The 20915-nt window shown below is 33.5% G+C and overlaps 1 protein-coding gene across 2 annotated transcripts; it reads left to right on the forward strand.

The window, feature by feature from the left end:
* The first annotated feature begins 1805 nt into the window (after window positions 1-1805).
* On the forward strand, window positions 1806-20143 carry LOC106134041 (protein cab-1). Of its 2 annotated transcripts, XM_013333990.2 has the most exons (9): window positions 1806-1917; window positions 4723-4901; window positions 8999-9350; window positions 10001-10157; window positions 11428-11466; window positions 15115-15273; window positions 15669-15824; window positions 16216-16318; window positions 16507-20143. In XM_013333990.2, the coding sequence occupies exons 1-9, from the start codon at window positions 1860-1862 to the stop codon at window positions 16600-16602; spliced, it is 1299 nt and encodes a 432-aa protein (XP_013189444.1). In that variant the 5' UTR covers window positions 1806-1859; the 3' UTR covers window positions 16603-20143. The 2 variants fall into 2 exon arrangements, with proteins under 2 accessions (XP_013189444.1, XP_013189445.1); XM_013333991.2 differs by lacking the exon at window positions 11428-11466.
* Window positions 20144-20915: the final 772 nt, after the last annotated feature.

Consider the following 20915-nt stretch of genomic DNA (forward strand, 5'->3'; position numbering starts at 1 on the left):
AAGGGGTATGAAAATAGATGTTGGCCGATTCTTAGACCTACTCAATATGCTCACAAAATTTCATGAGAATATGTCAGGCCGTTTCGAAGAAGTACGGGAACGAACTTTGTGACACGAGAATTTTATAAATAAGATATATAATAATTCCGACATTGATTTCCCAGGGGAGTATAGAGTCTATTGTCTACATCTTCCTATATTTCACTATCCCTTCATATTCTTCTACTCAATCAACACTAGTCGCTGCTTTAATATGGGCTAGGTATCCCCTCCACTCCGGGCTCCTCTAAGGATGAAACCAGAATAACGGCCTACATTGCCTGCTTTATAAAATCAAATACACTGGAAACTGAATACACTTCTGAGAATATCAAAGCTGTCTACAAGTTAACAGGGTAGGTAAATAGACTTCAGAATGTTCAAGTTATTAATTTATAAAGCGATTATATAGCTTCCAGGAATCTTGGAATCTAACCACTGCGAATGTGCGAATTATAAATACTTACTTCTTACGATGTAACTTTTAACTTTCATAATACTGGAACGGTTTGATAAGCAATATTTTATGATATACTCGTATATTATGTATTATCTATACTAATATTATAAAGCTGAAGAGTTTGTTTGTTTGTTTGTTTGTTTGAACGCGCTAATTTCAGGAACTACTGGTTCGAATTACAAAATTCTTTTTGCATTGAATAGATCATTTATCGAGGAAGGCTTTAGGCTATATAACATCACGCTGTAACTATTAGGAGAGAAGAAATAATGGAAATTGTGAAAAAAAAAACAGGTGGACATCCTTGAGGGCTGCAATGATGCCCAAAATAACTATTCCACGCGGACGATGTTGCGGGCTACAACACAACTACTACAACAGCTAGTTATAAGTATATATTATTTAAATTATTTAAAATATTTAATGATAAACTTCGTTTCAAAAGTCAAATGTCTAGATCAATATCAACTAAACACCGCTTCTGAAAGAACTGTACTTAAATATAAAGAAATAACGAACGCCGTAGTCTTATAAGGTTGGTAGGTACCCAATGGTCCATGCTATTATGCTCAAATTTGGAAAATTGGTAGGTATAGATAGGTAAGTATTATGCAATGGTTCATAAATGACACAAAATACACTTTTCTGAACTTATAAATACAAAGACAGACGCTTTACGCCAAGGTACTTCCTAATTATTGTTAAAAAATAAATAAAGGAAACACGTGGAAGTAGAAATACAATAAGTAAGAAAACGAATATAAAAGGAAGGACAAAAGAAAATAATACAAAAATAATTTTGTAATCTTTTAAACATGAAAGTAATGTTATTGGAATATTAAACAAATACAAAAAGGGCCATTTATATTTATTGACTTCAGAATTTAAACAATTTGGCAAAGTAAATTTTTCATATTTCTCAAATATAATAAATATCCAAGTTTTTTAATTTTCTCTAAGTACATAGTTAGTTAAAAATGAAACTTTACGAGCCGTTATTTATTTTTATAAATTGCTACCGTTTATAAAATGCAAGATAGACAAGTTTAAAACTTACTTTAAAAATGGCGTGCAGTTATAACATGGACTTTAAGCAGTCTCTACTTGAATGCTATTTTCGCGTCCACTACGATAGTGATGAGTTTTATCATTGAAAAAGAACGTAAGTGTTGCGGGGTTTAGCGTTTATGTTTACGGTCATATGGTCGTTTTTGCAAAGTTGTGTGTGTACGCGTCGAACTGTTGATTTTATGTGGGCGGGATATCGATCGGCGCGGGTGCTTGCGCGTCCACGGTAGATCGTGGATCGTGCAGTAAACAGAAGATTCGGGCGCGCCTCGCAGGAGGGCTGCAATTCGGGATGCGGTCGTTGGCGGCTCTCATCCTAGCGGCGGCGTGCGCCCTCGCTCGCCCACCTGGTAAGTTACTAAGTTCTAACGCTTAAAAAATATGACAAAATAACCTCTTATCAGCATAGATAACTAACCCGTTTCCCTCAATGTTTAGCGAATTACAATTATGCTGGGCTATAACGCGAAATTATCAATGTAAAACTTTTCTGCGATGTTAGCGATTTTATATTAGAAAAAAGAATATCATACTGATATGAAATAAACTACCTACTTGTTCAAGTGAAAAGACTGACACCTGTTACGCGCTCGGTTACTCCTGCCCTTCACATACAATTATACACCTACACTTACTTAGGTATATTTTAAGCATAGCTGTAGGATTAATTTCTTATTTACTAACTAACTTATACCAACATGTATCGGTAGACACAAATAAGTTTTAGTTACTATTATAGTTCAATTTTATTACCCATCTTTTAATTCAATCCATTAATTCTCAATTAAGCCAAATCTCACTCGGTTAAATTTAAAAAATACTATGAAATAAGTAACTTACAATTAAAGTAACGTGACGACCCCGTCGCTACCCTGGGTCACCTTCCCAGTGCAATCAGTCACTGCAGGGGAGCTCGTGGCGACCTGTTGGGGAGTAGCGACCCCACGGACCTAAGTGCATCCAGGGGAGGCCCCTTTACCTCGCCTCCGATCTTCCTTCGCCAACGTCGGAGTGGAAACCGATGAGGGACAGGAGCCCTACCTCTGGCTTGCCTTAACTGGCCGGTCAGAGTGGAGTCGCGAGAGCTATACTCTCGAAGGATGGAAGTGTAAAATGTCATAACGCCGGGGGTGCCTGACTGGATCACCACGATTTCACAACTACATTTTTATGAACATGAAATCACTTATTGATCCTGAGTTTATTCAGGGTAATTTTCCTAAAAGTAGTATTGAGCATAGCAATCGTTTCCGCGGCTTTTTCTTTACAGGAAGATTTTCTCTACAGGAAGAAAATATTACAGTCGCTTTGTAGAAAAGTTCTGCTAGAGCGACACAATGCCCACCGGAATTGACATAATACCAGGTCCAAAAATTATTCTTTTTATATTCTGCTATTCTTTGCAATTACCGCAACTTCCTCTTCGCACACATTTCGTGTGAGTCTTTGGGCTCCCGTCGCTACTATAGCCCAAAAAACTAAACTAACTACATAAAATGCTATACAGTGAGTTGCAATAAAAAATGTGAAATAAATGTATTAAACCAAGCAATCTTTATTTTTCTGTGAATTCTATAGAGCTTGAATGGAAAAGTAAGCTTGAAATACGTAAATGTATTCGTCTATGTAATTTATTAATAAAAGCCAAGTGAAATGCAATTTAATGTTTGTGAATTGCACGATATGACTCTGGTTACTCGCAGACTAATTGCATTTGTCAAATTCATTTCAGCATTCAGAGTTTCCAAACAGGGCGAGACAAATTTATGTGTATTTAATGCTCAGAAAACGAAATACTTACACAACATTAAACTTTCTGTGGTTAACTTTAAGTGATGTTATTTTTTGTAGTTGTTGTTATTTTTTATTCGAATGTATTCGAATTATATATTTTAGTTTTTATAAAAAAGGAAACACCGGACCCTGTTTTACAAAGGTTTCAAAATAAAATAAATGTCTAGTTTGAAAACAAATTGTTTTGTGGAAACTGAAAACGAATGGACATGACTTTTTCGGCTATCTTCCAACAATATCACGAGACGGGCTGTTATATTTTAAAAGCTTTTGCCAGTGGTTTCACTCGTAAAAATTCTATTGGTAAATATTCTGACAAGTTATGATATACATATGTATCAAAGGGATGTAGGAATAACTTTTTTCTGAATTACATCAATTATAATTTTCACCAATGTTAGATGCAAATATCTTTAGGAAACCTTCATCTTCAGGAACCGTTAAGTCGGTGAGTCTTCATGATTTAAGATGGAGTGTGTTAAAAAAGTATCGACTCAAATGCAGTTACCCCGTTTATTCCCTACCTAGAAACCTAAGCTAAGAACTTTACGACGCAGAATAACTAGTTAAAAATTTTAAACAGATTTTCAAGTCTTTCATACCATCATCATCCGAAATCAAAATAATTCCCTGTAAGTAATAATTACGTACAATTTGATTTGTTGTATGTATTTTGTTCATACAATCTAAGTACAAGTAATTATTCGTGAGTTTGCTTGTCCTGTTATATTTTCTGGATATTGGATCTCGCTCGCTACATTCCTATTTTCCTCTATAATGAGAGGATACCTACGAAGTCCGTAATGAATCCAATTTGCGGCTTTGCAGTTCATCGTTGATGGGTTATTTCGTGCTTCCTCTTACATATTCATTGATTTAATATTCGGTCTATTCTCCATACATTCAAGTCTACCTAACGAACTATTGCATGGCTAAGATTTTTGGTTGTTTGCGTTAAAGAAGAAATGGTGACCTGAAATTAAATATTTTTTGAACTTTGATTTTGAACGTGTCAGCTTACACAACAACAACCTACATTTTCTCTAATAAACATTTCAAAAATACTAATTTCTATGATGTATTAAGATAGATTTGCGTCAGTAATTTACAAACATATAACCAAATATTAAGCATGCCAACTAAGTACATGTAGCGAAATGTATTTCAATCTTTTGTTCACGGATTACAAGGGGGTAAACATAAACCAATATGCATGAAGAGAGTCATGAATTTCGATAAAGCAAAACAAGTATGCAGGGATTGTGGCAACTGGAAAGATATCTCTGCCCACCCATCCAGGAAAGAGGCATGATTTTATTTAAGTATGTATTACAAGGAGGTTAACAATACCTATGCCGTAGGGCCTGAACCAACACCGTCTCCGAATGCGGGAAGACAGTCTCCCTACAGGAGGCCTGTGCCACCGCTGACAGCTCGAGAATATGTCGGAGCATTCTTCTACGACCGTTACATGGCTCCCCACTTCCGAAATGAGAGAGTCCGCGGCCCAGCTGTGCAGGAGCAAGACTGGCTGAGTAAAGTAAGTACCACCTTTTAGAACAAGAGATTCACTTTTACCCTAATCCGTGGCGCGTCCCAATTCCTGGCTCAGAAACTAACGCTTGACTCTAGATCGTCGACTCATAGAAGTTAGTTCCTGTGTTGTAATAAAGAAGACCATTATCGCGGCCATTAGATAGAAAATTCTAATTAATTAAACTTCGTTGATTATCGCAGGGGAATAAATATTTGTAAAACTATATTTTGTCGCTATCGCTTGGACTCTAATCAGAGTTGTGTAAATCTCTAATTCCCCTGCGATAATCAATGTATAATTAATTGAAATTTTAATGTCTCCAATAATGAGTTCTCTGATATTGTACAGGTATTTACAGTAAAACATCTTCTACCAAATAATGGCTATTTGACTAGTTCGCAATTCAGGATCAAACTGTGATTTTTGACATAGGACTCTAGTCCTAATCAGTATCTATACTGTACTTAACAAAAGTATTTTTGGACCCATTGCATTGAAAACTGTATCTACATATTATTTAACTTTCATTCCATCCCGCATCGGTCTGAATATAATATAAATATAAAATGAATATTTTACGATCTATCTACGGATGATAGAAAGATTTTTGTTTTTATTACCTGGGTTGATAAAATAATAACAAAAGCGTTTTTTATAATTACTATCTACGAGTTTCATTTCATGTTTCATCAGAAATCGGAAATGTTCATCAGCGATTTGTAAATGTTCAATAGAAATACGTGCTAGTAATATTATTAATTTCGTTACAGAAATGTACTCGTAAATTATTCACTTTGAAATATTTCTACGAATAAGTGATACATAAATGAACATTTTAATTGCCCGAGGGACATTTTGCATGCTTAACTTTTGAAATGAATTACGAATAAGTATCATTGATCTTTAAAATTAATTCTTCATTATTATTTACACTGTCAATAAAATGAGTAAACAATATGGTATCAACATTTTAATTGTGATTACAATACTTATTACTTAGTAATTGTAATGAGAGTAGATTAGCATTACTGTAACAGTGCATATAATTCTAATGCATATGTATATTAAAGTATAATAAAAAATTTGGCTTAAAGTGACCCCTGACGAGACCACTCGAAATATCAGCAAGAATCAAAGTCAGTCGTGCACTTGACCAGGTTGCATTATGCACTTATCTCCATTTGTATCAGTTGCAATATTGAATAATGGGATCGGATATATTCAATTACCTTGTAGACAATGGCAAGACCCTGGGGTGTCACAAGCAGGGAACATCTAATCGAAATTGAAGACTAGAAAATTCCCAGCATCCATTAATTTATTACTTGATGCATCAACAACGGTCAAAGGAACCGGGTTAACTACATACCCTCGCATATTTAAGCATACGATATACATTTGCGTTGCGAAGCTAGTTGCAGAACCGCTTTATACCCGTCGGTGCAAGCCTACAACACGAACACAATTGGGTAATGACGCCCTCTCTGATAAGCAATGGATATAGGCTAATATTTCACAACCAAAATTTAGCTTAGCAGTGAGGCTTACGTAAACCTTGTTAATTTCAGTTAAATTCTTTTATAACTGCACCGTTTATTGTAGATATCTTTGTATGGGAGCGTCGCTGATGTACCAATAAATATTTTCGAAGTTATGTGCATTGATTTGAATACTAACCGATACTCTTACGGTGAGGGAAAACATCGTGAGGAAACCTGCACATTCAGGCAATTGGATGGTGTAATCATGATCCAATATGGATTAGGTTCCCTGCAAAGGTTGCGGAGGTCAAATAGCAGACGTTCCGTATAAAAACCTGCCTTGCCCAATTCAGGATTAATGGTCAAAGGCAAACCATGGGCGTCTCTTTAGAGTGGTAAGCTTCCAACCGGGACTACAACGAAGAGGAAGGAGAAATTATAGATATCTTTGGATAACGAAAGCTGAAAACAAATGGAAAGATTTACTTACAACTTATGGTAATTTTCGACCAGACTTAACTAGATCAAAAAACATCTATGATTGTACAGTGTGTAATTTAGTAGCATATATATATTTTTCCTTTTCCAACTACTAATTTTTTTTAAAAATAAATCTATTAAAATCTAAAAGCGAAATAACGGGTTTGAAGTCATCTAGATAAGAAGTCAAAGGTCGTGAAGCAAGCGGTTCCTCATTAGTCGGTGCTACTAATTTCTGCACCACACCGCGCCACCGCGCTATATAATTACATAACCATAATTTGTCGCGTCTTGTCAAGCATTATGTTCCAATATTCAATAGGAATTATAGTAAGCATTCGACCTTCGTTGCACCGAACATGACCCGTTATTATTGCATTTAAAATGCATGTTGCCTTTCTTTACTAGAAATTGTAATAAGTATTATATTAAATAGGTACGTACTATTTTTGTAGAAAAATTTGAAATTTTAAACGTAAACGAATTTTAAACGGTGTTCCAATTTCATTGAAAATTTTAATTGATAATTATGTTGGGTTCTGAAGAAGCTTCACCAAAGTTATATAAATTATGTTTCAAAATTTTCCTTGTAGCAGTACTAATTTTATATTTCATATATATTGGGTAACTTTTCCAGTACTGAGTTCGAAATGGCACAAAGTGATTATGAAAGTATATACATTTGCTCGTTAGTTAGTATTGCTGTTACTAAGTGCTGTTATAGTCACGAATTTTAGTTTGTTTACAATATATACAAGAGAAACAGGTAGATATTTAAAAAAGCATATCCCAAATAAAAACGACAGGTCTTATTTTAATAGTCAGTAAATAAATTTTCATAAATTAAGTAGCAAGTAACTACAAATATATAAATATATACCGGCAAAATTACACAGATTGAGTTAAGCATGAAGTAAATTCGATCTTATAATAAATAAGTAAGTAATAAATATTTATATAAATAAAAATTCAAGACTCAGTCCAATTCGAAGAAGGTTTTTTCTAATTCTAAAGACAAACATAGAAATTTTAACGTATATCTCACCTACATCTGAAGTGACCCAGATTCTAAGATTGCATTTCAAGGTATCCCACAAACGTAGATAGCCTACTCGATACTATTTTAAGATGCTCTGTGCAACTGGCTGCTACGCTGGATTTAGGTTACCGTCTGGATACTTTAAGATAAAAGTAGATTTAAATATTTCTTTTGAGAATGCAATATTGTGGCGAATTGGCACTTTATGTTGGCTTTGAAAATTTTAGTGGCCTCCGTGGCGCAGCGGTAGTAGGTATGCTTGTCTGTGACACCGGAGGTCCCGGGTTCGAATCCCGGCCAGGGCATGATGAGAAAATAACTTTTTCTGATTGACCTGGGTCTTGGATGTTTATCTATATAAGTATTTATTATAAAATATAGTATCGTTGAGTTAGTATCTCGTAACACAAGTCTCGAACTTACTTCGAGGCTAACTCAATCTGTGTAATTTGTCCCGTATATATTTTTTTATTTATTTTATTCTGTCCTTTTCACCACTGTGTGCTGTACATTAAAATTTACAATACCCATTCTGAAATACGTTAAAATGAATTAACATAATTGAAGAAATTAAGGTACACACTTCATATGCCTATATAGTCATGACGCCAGGCAATGTTTATACAATATACTTTGATATAACTTAATAAGGGCGAACAAACTCATGTTCTTTTGTTGCGAACTCCTTTAGTGGCCACAAATAATAGGTACCATTTAAAATTAATGGATAACATCTCTTCCTCTCCTTTTTGTTTAAAAGAGAGGAAAAGTGACTACTTTTCTTAGTTTGGAGTTCTTTTTATATTTGTCTGTCTTGTGTTGAAACTGTCAGAAAAATAAATTCTTTCAGATGATTATTGTTTCTAATAAATTAATACCAGAGCCTACCTCCATGAAATATTATTAAATTTTGTGAACACAACAACAAATATTTTATTAAAAAACATGTTTTGTTATTGTTTCTATATATTTGACCACTTTGGCCAGGTGTATAAGTGGAGTAGCCTATTCGGAAGGATTAATCCTTCCTCCTTCCTTTGGAGGATTAATTTTGAGTTACGTAAATTTTGTCTAATATAGGTTATATTTTTTTTACGTAGGAAATAGAACGTATCAGTCAAATGCAGGATGAAGAAGACAACGCCAATGCATACGATATGGACGTTCCGAGATGGATGGCCCGGGAATCTGATCTAGGCACTATGCTTGACAGTGCCAGAATTCAGGAAGAGCCGTCTTATGAGCAGAATTCGATGAATTCCCAACTGGCTCCACCTCAAACATTTATCTCTTCAGAAACTCAAATCGCTGACGCAGAACCAAACTCAAAAGAAAGCGACGTTAAAGAACAATCCAATATTGAATCTCCGAACCAAAGTAATGATAAATTTGCACTAACGCCATTGGATAAAGGCTATTTTGATTTTGACCCTAATGCAGGAAAAGCGTCACGTAAGTAACTAATACAAATTAATAAATTTACCTAGGTACATCGGCTGCTGATTTGTCTCAAATATAAGTGTGCCTACCTATTATTAGGTAATCTGAGCTTCAGTGGATAAAATGAATTGCATATATAAAATTTCCTCTTAAAACAAACACAGGTCGAGCGAAAGTAATAATAAATATTCCAATACCATTCCAATACTGTAAGCAGATTAAGTTCCAATTCAACACAATTTTAATCTGAGCTGGTATAAACGAAAATATAAATATGAAAATTAGAAAGGTAGAAAACAATACAACAAATATCTCAAATATGTATGCCTAGCAATATTCTCTATATACAGTTTTGGACGTAGACGTGGACGTTTAAAATGAACAGTTAATCGCTTACGGGGCCAACAATCACGAAAAGACTTAAATGCCGCGTTCAGTAAAGAGTGGATAAATGATGTTATTGAGATTCAGATAGTGACGGGTTGCTTCCCACTACCCTAAAATAAGAAACCTTAAAGCCTTGCCATAAGCAGATTAAATTCCAATTCTCTTCATTTTTAAAAAGCTATTTTGAGAAATTTATTACATTAATTGAATGGTTAGTTTATTTTGCTTCCGAGACCTTGGCAGAGGTTTAAAGAAAAATAGCGTATATTTTACAGCTTTGCCTGTTCAAGAACATGTTATGCATGAAGGTGGTGGGAATGGAAAACCCCAAGCAGCTATGCTTCTCGAACCTCCTCGGCAGATACGCCAAAATCCTTTGAGCAGATCCAAGACACTTGTCTCTGAAAACCTTGATCGTCTCAGGAGTGGCCTGTGAGTATATAGATTTAAGAACCTTTTTGCTTAAAAGTTAATATTAAATAGCTCTATGAAATTATGTGTGGAGATTTAGTATTCTCACACCATGTCAGATTAATTTCCAATCGGCTTGTGTACACTTTGCGTATAATTTAAAAGTTTGTTAATATCCATAGAGAATTTGATTCGTTAATTTGTAGTTCCATTGCATGAAAGTCAATTTTAAACTATTGCAGCCTCATTCATTTTAATTCTATCATCAAACTTTCATGTTCTAGTAAGAATTAATTTCCCAGTGATTGAATAATTCATATAGATATAATTTGTGGCTTATAAGAACCTTTAGGTGGCAGTTATTTTTCCATTCAGCTATCAAAATAACCACTTTCTGGAAAAAAAACTGATGAATTTACTTACATAGGTACATCATTTTCATGAAAATTCTAATTACATTTGTATCTGACTAGGTATTTAGGCATGTGCATGTCATTTCAATCATTCATTCAATCAATCATTATGTATCATGGTATTTCTCTATTACAAAAAAAAAATGTTAAAACCAACAACGATTCACTTAATATTTCATACCTCTAGATCAATTAGCCTGCGTCACTTTGATCGATTCATTAAAACTTTACACTGCCACTCTTTTATGCACTTACTTGGCTATCATACAATGAGCTTGAAACTTTTTATTTCTTTCTTACTTTCACAATCGGTATTTCATTGACTTCTACTTTAATTTGTGACAGTAATCAATTCTGACGAAAGTTCTTATAAAGATCATAGGGATCTATGTATTTATTCACATCCTTTTTAACATGAAGGACTAGAAATTATTTGTTGAAACCTAGTATTTCCAATTGTTTGTTTGCATGATAAAAATCTGACAAGCGCAGTTGATTGCTACGGAAACACGCAAATTTAATTTTTCTAGTATTTTCTAGGGCATTTTTTTAAGCAAGGACTATCAAAAACGATGAATCATAGATATCCTCAATTCTGTCTGAACCGCTGGTCAAAAATGTAATCTTACTCGTAAGAATAAGAGATATCAGACGAAACTTTCGATTGAAAAACAGTGCATCAGAATCGGTCCATTTCTTCAGCTACTTCCTACTTACAAAACCTATTTTGGTCGGGAGCTAAAACAATACGTATAAATCTCATTTTCTATTCTTCTCACTATTTCTTATAATCTGTCTATGTTATTGTCGGCATGTACTCCACTTACGTCAATACCTGTTTGCATGAAACATGACTTTAATTGTGTGTCCTTTTGTAGAACGCCCGATATGCAGCAGTTCAAGCGCGTGCACATTAGGTATGCTTGTCACATCTTGTTACAACTTGTATCTAACCATTTTTGACATTAGTATATTCACCTTTTATGTATTTTATAATTTATAATCAGCGTCACGGTAAGATCTCCCCACTTTTTAGATTAGTTAGTACTAGCATAAGTATTATTTTAAATACCAAATATATTTTTTTGTACTTAGAATTATATGATTATCATTCTATATCAAATAGAAAAAATACTACTTCATAAAATATGATAAGAAAAAATATGATAATCCTATAAGGTTAAAATTAGATTTTTTCGTTTCTATGATACCTATGTATTTAGTTTAATTATTAATAAATTTAAGGCCTATATTTATACGAGTTACATTTATTTTTATAAAAGTTTAGTGTATTAGTGTATTTGTGAAGCTTTTATCGTAATGTATTTAGTAGTAGCATATAAAATTTTCTTAGTAGCCATTGTAGTATCTATTGCAGGACGTCTAAGGAGTACAGATTACCCGTCTCTTTACTGCCAACCAACCTGAAGTGGTTGAAAATAGATCATTCCGGTGATGATGATGATTATGAGAGGTGATAACAATGTCAATATCAAACACTTAGAGAAAACCTTACCTCCCCCACTATGCAAACCCTTTCGATAGCTGGCATGAAATTAAAAAATACACATTTTGCCAATAATCTGAAACATAACACTAGATCATGTTCGTATTAGCGCTTAAACTGTGCAATTAGATAACACAATTTTTTGAAAAAAATTTGTTGTCAAATTGCAGGATAATCGAGATTCCCGATTCGCTGAAACAATATGTCTACAGTAACTGTTCTGTAGGTATATTGTTTTTTTCCCAAAATATTTCTTTTTAACCAATACTAACTTATAAATAATAATAATCTTATCACATTAAAGAAAATTTATCAGTCCGAAATAAATTCTAATCAATAAAATTTTATATTATAAATTAGTTAAGTAGGTGTTAAAGTTGCAATATTAAGCATGTTCTCGGTCTTGATTACACTCGTACAATTACTTATATTATTCTTTTTTTATGTCTGTTCACATCACACCTTAGGGATTTTCAAGGCAAGAGTAAAAAGCCATTTAGTGAACTCGCGCACACCACCTTAGACTCCAAATCGCATACCATCAAATTGTGATCAATCGCACTCAAATTCCCAATCAAGAGAAAACAATATACTAAAACATGTTTAATTTGTTCCATCAAAAATTTTGCAAAACGGGGAAAAGGTAAATAGTCGAAGTTTATTAGTTATCAATGAATTGGGCCATAACACCTTTATAGGTGTAAATATATTTTAATGGTATAAATAATATATTCTATATTACTTCGTTGCTGTTTTACATAAAAACTTGAAAAATAATATAATTGAACACTAACGTGTTGTCTTTACCTTATAAGAATATTTAATATTAACATTTTAAACCATACGAGCACTTATCCAAAATAGTCCAACATCTGCTGTCAAACTTTTTCTAATATCAGATCATCCCTAGATTTTTCGCAGAAATAACTTTATCAAGAAATTTTCCAGCAGAAATACTGCACATTTATCTTTATAATATGATCCCGATTGATCCCGATGCGACGGCAGTTCGTGTTAAGTCCCTCGGCTCGGATTTATTAAACCACTTAAAAGTTTGTGCGTCTTCTCCAAGAAAATTCCGCTCCCGAGGAGAATTTCCACTGCATCTTGTTACTATTTTATGACACGGAATTTTTGCTGCAATTTTTAAAAGAAACGTGTGCAACTAAAGTAGGTTTTATTTGTATAAAAATATCTAACGTACAATATTTGTTATTTTGGTTGAGTATTGAATAATTTATATGATGCATGCTTTAGCGAATTTATTATGTGTTGTTTTGGTAAATGAAAAGTATTTATTACATAAATATATTTTACTTGTATTATAAGTTCTAACTAGCCGAGGTGGTGATTAGGTATTATATCAATTATTCCTGTTTCGTCGATAAATTGTTTCATAAATAAATCTGTAATAACTTATTGTTTATATATTTTTACTTGGTTTATGGTAGATTATACATGACATTTCAAACATATATACTCAATTATAAAGGTACACTGGCACACTTGATACTGTGTGACACAAATGCAATAAAGGATTCTAACAACTGATGATTCTGAAATATTTACTCCTTATTCAGTGGCTACTCGTAACTCAGTCATAATATGCAATTATGAAACAATAAGTAAATAATTATGATAGTAGGTTTAAATATTTTTCACAAAATATGTTCTACCGTGGCAAATTTTTATAACGTTTTTTGTGCCTTGTAGCAATATTCCTTTTTTCTTCAGAAATGTTCTCATGCTATGAACTTAGTTACTATTTGGGTTACGTACAAATCTTCTTTTTAGAATAGATTTTTTTTAAAACTTACCTGCATTATTTCAGAATCAACGATTGTCGTAAACATGGAAAATTAAATGAATAAATGTTTTATTTTATATAATGTATTAAATTATAATTACGTTATAGTAGTTCAACAAAACAAAAACAAAAAATTTAAATGCAAATACTTCATTTAGATTTCTATGGTCCTAGCTTTAGTGATTAGTTCTGTAGTGAGGTTCAGTCCTTTATCTACACACGTAACCACTAGTGAAGTGAAACTATCTCTGCGTGATAATGACTTCGGTTTACGAAGCCACCGCACGCCTCTTGTCAAGATGGCAACTAGGTGCTTCTCAATTAATTGCTATGTGGCTTGTTCGCCTTCAGACAGCTACTTATGTTACCAGAATGTATATTTGTGCTACATAACAATAAATTTATACATCTCAGCTGCTCATAACGTCTATTGCGGACAAATTATATTAAAGCATGGCTAGAAAAGGGCCAACGCCAATCTTGTGAGACACAACCGAGAATCTACAGTCTTCCCACCATGCTATATATGCTATGGTCTTCTGTTATGTGTGGCATGTAACAATCATTGAAGAAGTTAAAATTAATAATAGGAAACGTATTATTTTCACATTATCAGTGAATTAATAAATATATAAGTATACAAATAACACGTCCAACAACGTGTTGCCACCTCAACGGTCGAAGCAGGAAAGAGCTCGCCATTGCATTCATTGCATTACACAACAGATCGCCTTTAAGCAAGGGAGCGGATCGCAGGCCAAACAATGTGCCAACACTTAGAGTTTATAACTAGTTTATCAATAGATAAAAGATATTTGTTAGTTGAATTACAGTAGGGCCAAGAGCATAAGTCAATAGCGACGTATTCAATACTTATACTATTCCTAGCCGTGTTTCAGTTTGTATTCAGATAATTTATATCCGCCTGTTAAAAAAAGAATTTCCAACATATGTATATCTAAACTCTACTTTCATAGCAGATAGATTCAGCGTAATAACCAAGCATTTGTAGTAAGGAAATCCCAAAGTGTGTTGTTGGCAGCCGTTCGTAATTATTTGCAGAAAGAACATTTCCGTATAAAGAGATTAAAACTCGAAACTATTAGCCTCTCATAATAAGTCGTTACGTGTGTAGTGTTTTAAACTTCCAAGTTTTCAAATAACATTGATTATTCGATCAAAGACTGTGGATTTTTTGTTATCTTTATAATGATCTACAAAACAATAACTAAATATACATTAATTGATTAGCTCGCATGAGGAAGGTCACTCCACAGACAGGCCTAGGCATGTCCACGTGCTGGAGACAGCGAGCGACCCCGCGGAGTCTATTTACGGTGTCGCCCTTATCGCCGCCATTGGAGCTGCGATAACTATGGCCGTGTTCGGATTTGCCATCGGGTGGTACACGTAAGTGCACAATATGTCTTTTATTTATGTTATAATAAATTCCACATTTCGATGAGTAGACTTAATCTGAATTTTTTGGATTATAAAGGTTACTTGTTGCTTTAAGACTCAACTAAGATTTAAATAAATAAAAATATTCCTTCATTTGTTTTTAACGAAAGAAGTTAGTGTAACTTTTAGAAACTATTCTCACTGCTTATTATTGACGCGAGATATTCACAATTTCACACTCGCGAGGTCTAAGTTCGCGGCCAATTACTTTTTGTCACTCAATCGAGCAAAGAATAATACAGCTATTATTAATTTAATTAAATACGAGTAATTCTGCTTTTGTCTAATATAATAATATTATGCTATGAAAACTAGACTAAATAATGTAACCTTTCATATGTAAGGTTATTCAAAAAGGGAAAAGCAGCGGCTGACGTGGACTACCCAGCTTACGGGGTAACTGGACCGACTATAGACACGTCTGGGGATAGGAAACTAGCTCACTCGGCCCACATGTACCACTACCAGCACCAGAAACAGCAGATCATAGCTATGGAGAGGTAAATTATAAGGGGTTTTGTGTGCTTCATACAACATTAGAAGACTGGTTAAAATTTTCTCTCATCTTTGCGTGTTCCCAGTTGCACCATCCACCTATTTTTTTAGGGGTCTTTGTCTCTTTCCACTTTTTCTGGTCTTCGGCGTCCTCAGTTCTAAAGCTCATCATTCGCGACGCCTAGCCATGATTTCTTATTTGAAATAATATTACATCACTTTTAATATTAAAATATAAAGCATTGTTTTTTACTCTCATATGCTCACATTCTATCGTGATCCTTCTTCCCTTCACTCCCGTTATTTTTTATCAATTATCTTGCACTACATATATTTCTTAGTAAACTTTAAGGCAATAAAATTAAACTAACATATTAACTTCACTATTGTATACAGGAATGGTTTGGAGCAACGCAACGGTTCTATATCCGACCCCGAATCTGAAGAAGAGAATGAAGAAGGTGACTACACCGTATACGAATGCCCTGGATTTGCTACGGTAAGCTGTTTTTATCAATTATTAATAAAATATCTATGTTTAGTATATAAATGATGTTGAATTTTATAGTAATTAAATATTAAGAGCCTTTACAAAAACCTAACTCAATACTTAAGAATGCGTATCCCGATTATATCTTGGAGTTACAAATAAATTCGTATAACTTATTTAACCTTTTTTTTTCTAAGACTGGAGACATGGAGGTGAAAAATCCGCTTTTCACTGAGGACCCCACACCAACCCCTGGGAAGTGCGAGGTGGTAAAGCCTCAACCCAAGGATTAACTGCGCATCGAGATACCGCTACCACCTCCACTCGATCTCACACCACGCCACTCCGTCGTGATTATAATCTTCAAAATTATGTTCTTCTTATTCAAAAATAAACTACCTATGGCTAGCACTCTATTTACTAAGATCTAAGACTAGGTATACCAAAGTCAAAAGTTTCACTATGTTAATTGATCTGTTTCGATAACTGCAGTCGCCCAACTAAATACACTACGCAATTATTGTAATTGATATCAATTTTGTGAACAGTGGGAGTAAATTTATCAATTTCTCTGCTGGTCTGAAAAAGTTAATTACTAGATTTTTAAGGGGTGTTTTGATTTAAAATTAGATAATTATTGGCTTAACCGAACCCCTAATATTTTATCGTATCAGAATAAACTTGACTTTTTAAAGGTTCATAGTCGTCTCTAGACGGCGGTCATAAATGGTGGCGGTTCGCATGGTTCAAACAGGGCAAAGTTCCTGATACTTCTTGGTTTTATGATGTATTTATTCATATAAGATATAAATTCCAGAGCTTGAAAACTAACACGAAGCTGCCCTCTGACCATTTTGATTTTAAAAATAAGTATATCTTCCTTTAACTTCATTTTTAAAATTCAAATGGTCGTACTTCGCAGTTTCACGTGAAACCTAATGGTATTTTGAACATTCTAATGTTATTTATCAATAACTGTTGCATTTGTGCTCAATATTTACTGAAAATCACTTTTTTGATTCAGTCCTTGTTGAACTATAGGTATATATATATTGGAACTATAGTTAGAATCTTAATATTAATGTCAAGCACCTCACAAAATAATGGCATAACAGGAATTAATATATTAGAATCGTAATTAATAAGATAAAGCATTTATAGCAGTTCACACACGCTACTCTTAGAAAACCGATCTTTATGTATTTATGGGCGGTGATTTATAAAATGAAAAATAAATTATAGGTATCAATTATAAGGTTCACTTGTTGGTATCAAAAAAAATCTATTTGTTGATATAAACGACTCTCCATGGTACATCGGCCTAAAAAAAAATATTATGTTCCTACTTATATTAATACTTCGCTTTATGCCTTATATTTCCAAGATAATATTCCCGGTTTCATAAAAAACATTGGTTATTCAAACATCATTCAAAAAGTACTTCTTAATTACTACACAGTTTTTGAATACAATATAATAAATACTTATAAAGATTAACATCTAGTTTCTCTTATAAGACCCAGGCCAATTAGAGAAAGTTCGTTTTTCATCATATCCTTAATGGAATTAACGCAATATGAAAGAAAATTTGTCATAAAAAGATCGAAACGTTTTCGATCGTTTTTACCAACAAGTTAAAGTAAGCATTCGTATCCAGGCGAAGTAACCAAGGAATTATAGTACCTTACTTTGATATATTTGTGTTCTTCCTACCTGCACATGTCGATGTCATATCAATATTTAAAGGGCACAAATACTAACAAGCTTATTGTAATCCTTGTACCTTATTAAAAAAAGATTATGAAGAGTTCCTTCTCTAAATTCAATATTTACATTGCATTGTAGTTAGTCTTTAAACGTAGTTAGTATCAAAACAAGTAAACCCAAACTCTGCACCGTGCCATATCATTAACAATGGCTGCTGGGTCACACCATATTACTCTGACAACCTATCAAATCTCCCGTTAAACAAAATTGCGGACCATTTAAATATTTTCTACTTTGGTTACCGTTGATATCCCAAAAGTTAAATTTGTCGTAAAATATGAAAGACAGTTCTTTTCACATATTAAGGGGATTAATATTCTGCAAACTATAAAAAGTAAAGTATTAATTCCTTATAATGACGTAAACAATAAAATCGTCAAACGAATTATACTGAAATTAGGCATACAGAAACATTAAATGATCAACACTCACCAAATCCTGTAAATTTATCAAAATTATGGCATGCATAAAAATGTATCGAGGCTAAGCTCACAACTGCAAAAGCTACTTATTACAACTTAAAAACAAAGCACGCCTTGTTAGGATATCGATTATCGAACAAGTAGTTAATTATTCACAACCAGAGCGTAATGATCAGAATGTGTAGGTATAAATATTTTAAGTCGTACGTTTAAGCAGCGTCATGCGAACGGTCTATAAAAAATCAATCTAATCTAATTTCGATCGATATTATTCTTTTGTTAAAAAACTTTTTAACTATGTTTTGTTGGCGTTACATATTAAAAAGGCCACCTAAATTTTATTTCAACTAAGTCAAAATAAGAATAAATTATTTGCATGCTAACCAAGCAAGCAATCATTGTATGTTTACTACACTAAACGACTTGTTGAATGTAGACAGAGCTATCGAGACGTTTATTCCGTTGGTTAGTGAACTAAGTATTACACAATTTAAGTAAATATAGTACTCGCCTTCTACTTGGTTATTATTTCAAAAGTGGATATTTTAAAATGATTGCTTCTCTGAAATGTAAACGATGTGGTGCGGTGTCGGTAGGGCAAACCTTTTCTTTATGTCTATAAATTATATTGTATAGAAATGTAGTCCTCTTTAAGACGAGTTACGTAAGTTAATGTGAAAAGACACGACTGCCAACGCATGCACATCATCTAGCATTATCATGCGCACTGTTCCGATAAGTCCGCGTCCCAATCCTGAAACTAATATTTTCAGGGTAATATCATTCCACGCATCTCGCCCTCTCTAATCAGTTCAGGTGTTCAAGAGTTATTACATGTAAAAAATACACGAATTATATTACGAGTGTAAAGGAACCATAAATTTCTTCAGTCAACACAAGGATTGGGCAGTCGTGGCCTTTATTATCACGCAAGTTTATTGTGTTCTAAGATATGTACCCATATTTTAAATAATTTTATGTTATGTAGCTGAAAATATATGTAACTATCGTTTGGGTGTAACTTGAACTATTATTTTTCGAGTAATTTATAATTATACATATATGTAAATTGTTTCCGTCAATTTAATTGACTGAGACATCTCAGCGTGCCATGAGATTAACGAATTTAATGCACATTATATTTTTACAATTTGAGTTGAGTTAATATTTCTCGTCTTTTCCAAAAATGCTTCATTTTTGTTATATTGATTTTGAGTAAACACTCTCAACCGCACTTAATAATATTGCCGACTAAATAATGACTCCATCCACGTTAATCACGCAGTGATTATCGAAAGTCATCCAATAAATTTAATATCTGGTGTTAATCACATTGATTTTGTGGGGAATTGTATTAATCGGAAAACGGGCAAAATATTTTCAATTATTAGTAATCGGATTTAAAAGTTTGTGTGCAACAGTCGACGCAACTATGTACCTTTAATTTTATTTTCTTCACGGCTATCAATGTATAGTTATGTGTCCTGAAGTCTTAGTTAGACTGATGAATGTTATATATGTCATATATATTATATAATAAAATTATTTTATTTTTCCTGCTTCTCCCTAATATACCTAGACATGTTATAAAATATGTCTAATCTACAAGCTGAGTTTCTTCCTCCTGGTCTTAGTCCCGGTTGAATCCTCTAGAGAGGAGCATGGCGCATGTCTTTGACCATGGATCCCGGAATGAACGTGTCAGGTTTTTAGACCAGGCGACTCCAATCTGACCTCCGCAACCTAAAAGGAGAACCCAACTCAAATTGCATTGATAATGGTTATACATCCAGTTTCCTGAATGTGCAGGTATCGTCACGATGTTTTCCCTCAACGTAAGAGCATCGTTTAATATTCACAAGAATATATATAACTAATAAAAAGGTGTGATTTAAAACTGTTACCCTTTATAGGCCTCACGCGTTCCTTACCGATTCGCCCACCGACGTTCAAGAGACGAGCTGAATGTCTTCTATTAAGTGAAAAGAAAGGGTATCTCAGGTTTATGTCTATCTAATCTATGAATAATTTAGCTTGATAAATTATTTAATCGAGTGCGGATGGAGTAAAAATATTAATAGTAATTGCGCAGAAACATAACACTGCTTTACTATTGTTTCGTGATGGAACAAGTTCCAGGCTTTTGTTATGGATTACTCACTGGACGATATATATAATTATTAACGTAATATAGATAAACAATTAAGATACAACCCAGAGAAAGAAAAATATAGATTTTCATAACGTAACTGGGGATCGAACCCGGTGAAAATAATTTTCCTTAGCACTCTAAAACACTCAAAATTTTATTTTATCGTAACATAGCAACATAAAAGCACAATGCTTACGGTGAATAATAAAACACATCTCCAGATCAGCTAAAGATTTAATAATGACAAACACGAACGAGGAATGTA

The sequence above is a fragment of the Amyelois transitella genome, chromosome Z, assembly GCF_032362555.1.
Source record: "Amyelois transitella isolate CPQ chromosome Z, ilAmyTran1.1, whole genome shotgun sequence".
NCBI lineage: Eukaryota > Metazoa > Arthropoda > Insecta > Lepidoptera > Pyralidae > Amyelois > Amyelois transitella.

Coding starts and splice junctions, on each gene's coding strand:
- LOC106134041 (XM_013333990.2), top strand. CDS start 1,860: ATGCGGTCGTTGGCGGCTCTCATCCTAGCGGCGGCGTGCGCCCTCGCT. Junction 9,351..10,000: donor TAATGCAGGAAAAGCGTCAC/GTAAGTAACTAA, acceptor TATATTTTACAG/CTTTGCCTGTTCAAGAACAT. Junction 15,825..16,215: donor CAGATCATAGCTATGGAGAG/GTAAATTATAAG, acceptor TATTGTATACAG/GAATGGTTTGGAGCAACGCA.